The 10548-nt window shown below is 30.5% G+C and overlaps 1 protein-coding gene across 1 annotated transcript; it reads left to right on the top strand.

Moving 5' to 3' along the window:
- The first annotated feature begins 4253 nt into the window (after positions 1 to 4253).
- Positions 4254 to 9389, top strand: LOC132758868 (hemicentin-1-like). The gene is made up of 8 exons (XM_060750575.1): positions 4254 to 4437; positions 5389 to 5730; positions 5923 to 6222; positions 6616 to 6906; positions 7142 to 7423; positions 7838 to 8128; positions 8598 to 8897; positions 9268 to 9389. Exons 1-8 carry the CDS (start codon positions 4254 to 4256, stop codon positions 9387 to 9389), a joined length of 2112 nt encoding a protein of 703 aa, XP_060606558.1.
- Positions 9390 to 10548: the final 1159 nt, after the last annotated feature.

Raw genomic sequence — 10548 nt, 5'->3', positions numbered from 1 at the left:
ACTATTCTGTTCAGTAGAAGAGACAGAAATACAAACAAAAGTACAGTCTGATCCAATTCAACTGAATATCACGTGTAAATATTCAACGAAAGTGTCATTTATCTTAAGTTTGATTTCAAATACTGCTGTGTTTGTTCAATAGAAACACCATGATATATATGTTTATCTTAAATATTTATTCACATGACAGTATAACATCTCAAAACGCACAGTTGAAGTTATAATGCATTGCGTACATTTATCATGTCTTGAAACTTAGAATCTTTTCTAACATCGGTACAAAGTTTCTAAAATTTGTGAAATAAATGCGTTTGTCTTGAACTAATATTCATTCTATAGATCCACCATTAATCGGAAAGATCGTTGATCAAACTGTAGTTGAAGGAGATGCGTTAAATTTTTCTTGTCCAGTCCCCCAGGGAATCCAAACAATACACAAATTAAATGGACGACCAGTATTGACATTGGAGACAAGTGGTTAACACAATTTCTTGTCATTTCAAATGTGTCAAGAAAGCACACCTGCACTGTCAACAATAGAATGGTGCCCACATTTGAACCAGTGGAAATAGGGTGGGACAATAATAGTTTCCATCTTACAGTTGAACGTATGTATATATAGTTATATTGAAAATGATGTTCCAATATATACGTATTGTGAGCATTAATGTCTTATTAATTGGTCAAGGAAATAAAAATTACAAACGTTTAATGTGTAGCGTAACGTTCTGTATTTATTAGTACATTATTGTTTCATTAGCTCCAAAGATATTCAAATTTTCATGTTATTTATGTCATAATTGATTTAGTTTATTCAGCATATGCCATTTAATTGATACATATTTTAGTTCATTTTAAAACGGCAAATATTACAAATAATAGTTTCAGAATCGAGTACTTGTCCATCACATATAGACATAATAGATATATATGCAATTAGTGAGGTATATTTATTCATAAAATAAAAAGTAAAATAAAACGAATATTATGCTTCTTACATATAAGAAACGTAACAAAAAAATGAGCTTTTGTAACAACTGCATGTTTCAAATCCAAAGAAACGTATTTTTGTAATTATTTATATGATAATTTATAATAAAAAGATTAGTTATAATAGAAGATTGTTGTATATTCAATGGCTCATTCACTTGGTCTGTACATTCATGTAAAAGGATTTTACCTTGGGCACATTAAATTATGTATGCAAGTTCTCCCTACTGGCTACTCTCATCAAGAGAGTCGGGGCTGATCTTGCAAGTCAATATTACCTGATTGTCTCGTTTGTGTTCTTACAATTTCTTGCAATAGAATTATACATTATCATCAATTGTTTCTTGTTGAGAGTAAACCTGATTTAACAACATCGATTTTCGATCAAGCTGAAATACATTAGACATATCGAAAACAAAAGATATTTCTGACAGTATTCCGTCTGTGACGTGTCAACAAACTGGTGCGTATTTTTGCAGTGGAAGAAATAAGCATATCTCACAACTATTAGCTAATCTGAGGACGCAGGGGAGTGATCGGCAAATGCAACTTCCTGTCATCATAATCTAAGAACCATGTATTAAGGGGAAGAATTTGTTCGGTCTAATGTGGTGCCCGATAAAAAATAGAATTCATATTGTGTTGTGCAATAATAAATACACTATGGATGTCAACTACATATTCATAATGCTATTGATCAATAATGTTAGGTATACTAGTGGTACCTAATTCAACCAGTCTAAAAATTCTCAAAAATCACATAGTCACATTAGTCATGTAAAATACAAAGTATCAATTCATTCTACTGTTAACACGGCTTACTTTTACTGTTTCATTTTTTCTGTTATAACAGTTATACTTTCAATTATGTTGAAGTTATTGACGAATTCGGTATCACTGTGGTTTTCTTTTTTAACCATGATTTCTAACGTTTCAACCTTTAAATGTTTTTCTTATAGTAAGATGGTATGAAGTAAGACAATAATTATAGTTTTTAAAACTACTTCTATTGACATTATAAACATAAACTGACTTACTTGATCATTAGTGGACAAAACTGTTATATATTCAAATAGTATCCATTATAAAGCACTAGTTGTTTCCACATCTAAATTTGAACCCGGTAAACATTTTAATGTCAACTTCAACACAATAAATACAATCAATATAAAACATAAATTATACACACTCTTTTTATGACAGACATTGATGAGACATCTTTAGTGGGCATAACTCATAAAACAGTATAAATATAAACAGTTGAAAGTTTTTCCCTTGACCAAAACAAGTACATGTTATAATGTGTCACTGATCACTAAAAGCGGAAAGTCTAACATGTTTCCTCACATAACCGTTTTCTTACAATGCCACTGATACTTTAAGAAAATTATTATTAAATGACAGTATTGCACATGTATAAACATTGTACCTGTATTTCTGGTTGTTGAGATGTTAGATTCTACTAATCTAATTACTTTAGGGTATATGAATAACTGGTTTTTCAGTCATTATTTTTTATTTTCATTTGATACTTTTACGTTTGTTTTGCAAAATACTTATATTAAAGCGACAGTATGCCCATCCATTGGGAATATCATCATTTTACTGGTAAAAGTTTAAGTACGTTTATATTCAGCAATTTTTACTTATAACTTAATAATTTACTTTGCATGAACGATAAGTAATAATAATTAGTGTATCCTGGGGAAACTTCTGTAAATATCCGCCGTAATTTAACTGTATCGTATATTTTATAAAAAGAGAGGAGCGGTACAGAGTCAATCAAACCGAGTCTGCAATTTTCATGTTATTTTGTTATGATTATTGCTGCCGAGAGATTTTTGTTATATTTTAGACCGATTTATAACATTTTCTACTATCAACTAGGGGTCGATTACCTGTCTAGCACTCAATCTATATAAATATAGAGTCAATACAGCTGAATTTCACAATGAAAAAATGAGCATAATACCACTTTAATAAAGCGTTTAAATCACATAAACGGGAAAATATAATCAAGGAAGTATTAAGCGAGTGAGCGCTACCTTATGTTTCATACTTTAGGATGTTTGCTAAGGTATCGAATCGACTTTGAAGTATAACAATAATTGTTCTAAATTCAAAGTCAGTACAATAAACTGTGATGGATATTTTGTTAAAGGTTTTCTCCTTTCTTGTGTTGTGCATGGTATTCTCAGTTAAAGGTAAAAAGTAAAGATGTTCTTGAAATTATTTAAAAATGCTGCATCTAACGTACCATGTAGTGTCTTTGGTCGCAGTGTGATTTTTCATAGCTTATTACAATATCTGTGAGTGCCATAATTTTTTAATGAACACACACAGCGTTGTCTTTATCTTAAACAGTTCCTGTAACAAATGTTTTAATGTGTTATGATAACGTTTGATATGTTGTCGTTTTTTAGTTTCTTTTGCGACAAAATATTAATATTCAATATTAATATTTTGTTTTATTTGATATTAAAATTATCCATTTCAACAATATGCCATTAAAATTGTATGATAACTATTAAAACCAATGAAAGTGTTTCAAAATCCATATTTCATAATTCTTTCTAGTTTGTGGTCATACATGTATGTTAAACTCCTAAACTGAAAATTGTCACACTAAAATGATATATTTAGACGATAAATTGTATTTTAATTACTTTTTATAGGGAATGCAAGGTATTTGCTTTCAGACTGCTTTAGACAAGTCTTGTTATTGGAAAATTGGTCCTGATCTGTTAATTGATCCCTTTTTTTACATTTGTTTATATTTTACCGTCAAATTCCTGAATTGAATCAAATTTATTTCAATCTGGAATAACTAAGTTTGATGGTTTGTAAAGTTTGCTATTTAAAACTGATTATCTTCTTCGTGATCAAATATTGTATGCAAACATTTATTTCATTATTTTTGTAAGATAGATGAAAAATATAATGTTATTGTTAAAAACAAAAAATAAGTTATACAGCATGCGTATTCATGAAGGATTTCGCGTTCCATTAAATAACGTTTTACTATCACTTTCACTTATTTGTTCACAATTCGCATTCTTATGTTTTTGAAAAAATGTACTAAATGATTTTCTACACTGATAGGTGAAACTTCAATCGAACATCTCATACAACCAGAAATAAACGACATGGTAGAAAATAGTTCTGTCTCTTTCAAATGCATGCTCAAAAGCACAACGTTTTCCATTATTTCATGGAAGTCAGAAACGTTGGGTTATACCTGTATTTATAATCAGACATGTGATATGTTGCCATTAAATCCGGAAAATGAGAGATACAGTTGTAAGTGCCAAAATACTGTCGAGGACGGAATCATTGTCGAGCTTCAGATTTACAATATTACAAGAGAAGATCATAAGTCGACGTGGATCTGTGAGGTTTTGTCATCATCAACACGTCTAAAAAAGAAAGCATTTGTGTTTGTAAAAGGTATAAAGTACATTTACCGCCCCCCCCCAAACCACCAAAGAAAGGATGAAAGAAAAACATGTTATTGATATATTCGTGCATTTTATTCTCTCTTATTTATTTATTGCTCATAATGTAATTTACTTTTTTAAAAGGTCATTTCAAATTGTATGCTTGTGCATTTATTCCATACATGTTTTAATTGGCTTTAATGAGTGTATTAATACGTTGATAGTTGTAATACTATACATTTTATTATAATTTTATCAAAACAATATCTCTTCAACGGTCAAGAAAATAAGTATATAATTGTCAATGCCTCAAATGTACACATAATAATTTAAATAGATAAGAAAAAAAAAACAATGTCATTTCATTTGTAAAGCTATATGCACATACTTTTCTGCACAGTGCATTTCAATAGTAGTCCCAAACAGTGGATTAAGCTATTGATATAACGTGTTGTTTCTGAGGATGATTCTTGATGGTTTATTTTTCCTTCTGATATGGGAATCGTGCTTTAACAAATAAACACTAGAACACATCACATAATCTTATTAACTTTCTAATTTACTTTTAGAACTGAATATATGTACAATATTATGTATATGTGTACGTGTCAGTGTTTTCAATATGCAAAACATATCTTAACATTATAATAATCTATGTCAAAAATTGAATTTTATATAAGAGAAGAACTTCTTTGATGATGTTTAATTGGTGTTCATGAATATCAATTTTGACTTCTGAATATGATAGAAATACGCTGACATGTATTGCTTGATATCTTTGTAAACATAAAAAACACAAAAGCAACACAATCTTATTTTCAACATTTAAGTGGTTTGCTAGATCCAGTAACTTCATTTTTTTATTAATCTTGTGTCATTTCTCAAAAGTCACTTTATATTATTGCATTATATTTGTAATGTATCAGACTGATATCTTAAACATGACTCTTTTCTATTACAGTTTCTGTAAAAACAGTTGAAATAAGGCCATCCAGAACGATTATACAAATATCAGAAAACTCCAGCTATCAATTTACGTGCACGTCGTCTATCGGTCGTCCCGTCCCGAAGATATTTTTGATAGTTGCGGAAGAAATAAACCAAGGAAAACGTTTGACTATCTTAGACAATCATGATCAGTCCGATCATAAAGACACCACTGGAGGCAAAATGTCGTATGCAAACAGCACATTCTTATACAGTCCTAATCGAACTGTCAACGGTTGGAAACTATTTTGTTCAGTAGAAGAGACGAAAATACAGACTAAAGTACAGTCTGATCCAATTCAACTGAATATCACTTGTAAGTATTCAACGAAAGTGTCCGTCATCTTAAGTTTGATTTCAAATACTGCAGTGTTTGAAATAAGGTCAAAAGAGGTCGAAAAAAGCATGGATTGGGTTTTTTTGTTTTATGTTAACCAAAAATTGCTTTTTATCGAACATAGCTGAATTGGCAATTATTGTTATAGCTTTAAAATGTGTACTATTTCAGATCCTCCTGAGTCAAGATTAATAATAAATGGACTTTTCAATGAGGGCACTTATAAAGTGATTGAAAATAGTACTGGGTTATTAAATTGCACAATTATAGGAGGAAATCCAGCACCAATTGTTTCTTGGACTACTTGCTTTGAAACAGATAAAAGTAGTCTAAAATATAGCAGTACATCAATGGAAATATACTCAGACGTGTTAAAGTGGAAAGCAAAACCTGACACAGATATGAAATGTACATGTGATTGTACACAGATGGAGCAAAATCAGTCTTTATCCATAAATGTGCAAATTATATGTGAGTATATCAAATATGTATTTTTAAATAAAATAAAGTCTTGGCGATACTTTATGAAAAAGCAATGCGTATAATAGAGTTAAATCTGGTGTCATTTGATTATTTCTAAACTGTACACATAACTTACGGTACCTATGATTTGATATTATTATGTTATGTTAAAAACGATTGCTTAAAGCGCGAACGATAAAATATTGAGCACTGAATTGTATAGTCCATTCGATCTGAATTGGAGTAGAAAATCATTTTTTATAATAATTGAGATCAATAATTTGAATAGTATGTAAATAGATATGATATAAAATCACCTTCTGATTTATTTCCAATATCAAACTCCTTTTCAATATACAAAAATTTAGTTTTCTTGGATTGTTATTACACGTTTTGCTTCAGATCCTCCACGTTTGCCAACAATGACATCTGGTAACGAAGTTTTGACAGGTCACATTTCGGTTTTAATTAACACACTTCTTCGTTTAAACTGTACCAGTGATAGTAAGCCGTCTTCAAAATACAAATGGAGATTTAACAATGTTCACCTTTCTGACGGCCAACACTATGGCAAGCAATCACAGAAAGCAGATCAAGGACTTTACACGTGCGTAGCGACAAATGTTCTTGAACCGACTGATGGGATTGCACGACTTGTTTCAAGTAACACATCTTTCGAGCTACACATTCTATGTGCGTAACATTATATACATTACATATTGTTATTCTGAAATGATTAAATAAGTACTGATATATTTGTTCACCATAATATAATTATATGCTTTTCTAAATTATTTATTCACATGACAGTATAACAGCTTAATTTATTATGAATTGCGTACATTTATCATTTCTTGTATTTTTAACATAGGTACAAAGTATTTTGTGAAAGAGATGCATTTGTCTTTAACTAATATTAATTCTATAGATCCACCAACAATCGGCAAGATCGTTGATCAAACTATAGTGGAAGGAGATGCGTTAAATATTTCTTGTCCAGTCATCCGGGGGAATCCAAACAATACACAAATTAAATGGACGACCAGTATGGAGATTGGAGAAAAGTGGTTAACACAATTTCTTGTTATTTCAAATGTGTCTAGAAAGCACGATATGGAATACATCTGCACTGTCAACAATACAATGGCGTCCACATTTGAACCAGTGGAAACAGGGTTGGACAGTGAAAGTTTCCATCTAACAATCGAATGTATGTATATAATTATGTTTAAATTTCTATTTAAATATAAATGTAATTATTTTCTCTTTAGATATCTATAAATCTGTCGAGGAAATCAGATATATACATGTTACCGTTCTTTATTACAAAAAAAGACGCAAGAGTTATGTTAAAAGTAGTGCTTCAAGCAATGTAGCTGCAGAAGTTATTTAAGCGAATGAATGGTGAAAGACATGTGCTTTTCCGTGTGATATTTCTGTTAAAGTTTTTTTGTCATATCTATCGAGAGGGATTTTTGCCATTGCCGAAATTAATGTTTCTTTGTTCGTGTGTTACGTATATTGAGATAGCTTAATATGCTGGTATTTTTCAAACCACAAAATTCCAGCTTATATGAAAGCGGATCCATTAATTAAGAAATCGTGCTTCCGTTTTATTTTGCAGACAAATCTGCAGTAAAGGCATTCTTTATAGATGGATATTATCAACAAACAAATATAACAGTAAACGAAAGCGACAACCTTTTATTCCGATGTCATATTGAAAGTAAACCTATTTCAACAACATCAATTCATTTTGAATCTGGAGAGGCATTAGATGTATCTCAATCAAATGATATTTCTTACAATATACGGTCTGTTGCATGTCAACAAGCTGGTATATATGTCTGTAGTGGAAGAAACAAGCATAACGGCCAAGACATGGCAAAACAGACACTGTTCATCTCAATTAATTGTAAGTATATATTATTTTATGGTAGCTCTCGTGTATATAACATTGTCATGCACATGGCAAACTATCTTATTTATACAACAATAAGTCCTTTTATAGTAAAAGAGTTATTTTGTAGAAAGAATTGGATTTTTAATTGCCTTTGAGTTTTCAAGTAGAACGTACTATAGCGGTATATCCAAATCACATGAAATTGTGTGACATCCAAAACTCCAAAAGTATTAAAAATTGAATTTCTTACATAGGTCTGATAGGACATTTTAACAGAAAGATATGCAAAAAGTATTAAGAAATACATACAGAAATGCATGAAAATCGTATTTGTGTGTCATTCTTAACCCGAACTGAGTGAACGGCGTTGCAACGCTTTTCAATTTATTTTATTTTAATAGTAATTCTTTAAATTGGCTTGGCTAAGCTTTGAGAACAATTTATACAAGAGTTTGTTTAAAAAATACAATTTCTTTGATAGGTGCACCGAGACCTGATTCTAACTATCCTGTTACAAAGAGTATTACTGTTTCGTTGAACGAATCTGCTTCCCTTCATTTCACTGCAATAGCATATCCAAAACCAAAAAACGTTTTATGGCAGAAACACAATGGTGACGTCTGGATAGATATTAATTCGACCAATAATATAAACCTTAATCGTTCAGACTTGAACTTTAGTCTTGATATAAAAGCAATTGTGCAAGAAAGCTATGGAATATATAGACTGATAATCGTCAACAAATTTGGCTCATTTGAACAACTATTCTTTATCAATGGAGGTAAATGATAACCGTATTTTTTTTTCTTGAGCTTTTAATGACTTGGGTTTTACTTAACATATTTATCTTTACCACAATTTACATCATTAATTTTGGCAAATCCTACACATTAACTTTTTGCGGCTAAGAATAGATAAGCACTGGACGAAAGGAAAACTGGATTTCCATATTGAAAAACCCTACTGTTTAAATTATTTGAAAAACTACGTTTGTGGAAAAGTATGTACATTTATAGTATACATTTGATAAATTAAATGTATTAATTTGTATTTTGTTTCTGAAATTCAAAATTGTGAAAATCATAATTATATATAATAAAACATATAAGATATTCCAAAGAAATATAAAAACATATTTATCTTATCTTCAGTTAATTCAGAACATGAATACAATCCAAATGTAGCGAGCTACATTGCTGTCGGAGTTGGCACATTTGCTGTTACAGTACTTGCGTTTATCTTGTCTATTGTTGCCTTTAACTGCACCAGGTAATTGTTTTTGTTGTTGTTGTTTTTCGTTGTTATTTGTTTTGATACACATTTTCTTGTTAATTTTAATGTCATTTAGATTCAATTTGATGTTAAACATAAAAAAGACACGATCATTGTTAACAACGTTTTACTCTATGTCTCATTTCAGGCGAAAAAGACACAGTAAAAGTAATACCCAACAGTCAGGTAAACATTCTATTATAATGAAAGTGTTTAAATTAAAAATGTTATTACGTGGTAGTTGGATTTCTTATGTGGATATATCAGATCAAAAACATAAAACATAATTTGCCGTACGAAAGTAGATTATTAGAGTGTCTTTTTTTCCTGATACTCATGGTATCACTTGTTGCAGATGTGTTATATACCTTAAACGTGCTCATTTTCCAAATAAAAAAGCAACACTCTGATTTTCAAAATATAAATAACCGTAAGCTAATGATGGAAATAACTCATTGTAATTGCTGATATACAAGGGTTGTTTTGGACGTTCTTGGAATAACACCAAGTCATTTTTTATTCTGAACACATTTGGCTGACACTTTTAACAACTAATGTTGAAACATTTTTGATCACATTTTGTAAAAAATGCCATAAATGGAACAATGACTTATATACAATACTCGGAAAATGATTGTGTGTAAATGATATGAGCGATCCGGGACATCTAATAAGAAGAGGTACACATGTATATGGAAGACAATAAAATAGCTGGTCGGCCTTAAAAATAAGAAACGTGGTTTGTGGCCATCCCTTTGAATCATCGGTTGAATTTCTTAACTTGCACAGACCGTTTTAGCTTACTTTTATGCTAGCGGTACATGTACATTTTCAACAAATGATATGCGAATGAGTTGCAATTGTTAATACTGGTAATATTTGAGAAGGCGATCCGTCCTCCGGACTTTAGGAGTATATAAAGTTGTTTGGCGTCGTTGTGGAATATTAATGACATACATCTAGTTGCTTTTGATAGTACTGGCATTTTGTCATTTTCCCATATTTGTTTAAAATTTTATTATTCAAGAGCTGTTGGTATTTAAAGTACATGTATTGTTCATTTATACAAACATAACAACAATGTTAACATCAACTCCGAGAACTTCCAGGACGGCCCTTTCATACAATGAGATAAAAGCAAAAATTATCACTGTAACAGT

This window comes from Ruditapes philippinarum, unplaced genomic scaffold (genome assembly GCF_026571515.1).
Source record: "Ruditapes philippinarum isolate M1 unplaced genomic scaffold, ASM2657151v2 ctg271_1_1_1_1, whole genome shotgun sequence".
Classification (NCBI taxonomy): domain Eukaryota; kingdom Metazoa; phylum Mollusca; class Bivalvia; order Venerida; family Veneridae; genus Ruditapes; species Ruditapes philippinarum.
The sequence above is the reverse complement of the archived record's forward strand: the minus strand, read 5'-3'. Positions and strand labels throughout refer to the sequence as shown.

Excerpts from the sequence above, each read along its gene's own strand:
- LOC132758868 (XM_060750575.1), top strand. The coding sequence starts at position 4,254 with ATGTTGCCATTAAATCCGGAAAATGAGAGATACAGTTGTAAGTGCCAA. Across the intron at positions 5,731-5,922 it reads AATTCAACTGAATATCACTT|ATCCTCCTGAGTCAAGATTA; the intron begins GTAAGTATTCAA and ends GTACTATTTCAG. Across the intron at positions 7,424-7,837 it reads TTTCCATCTAACAATCGAAT|ACAAATCTGCAGTAAAGGCA; the intron begins GTATGTATATAA and ends TTTATTTTGCAG.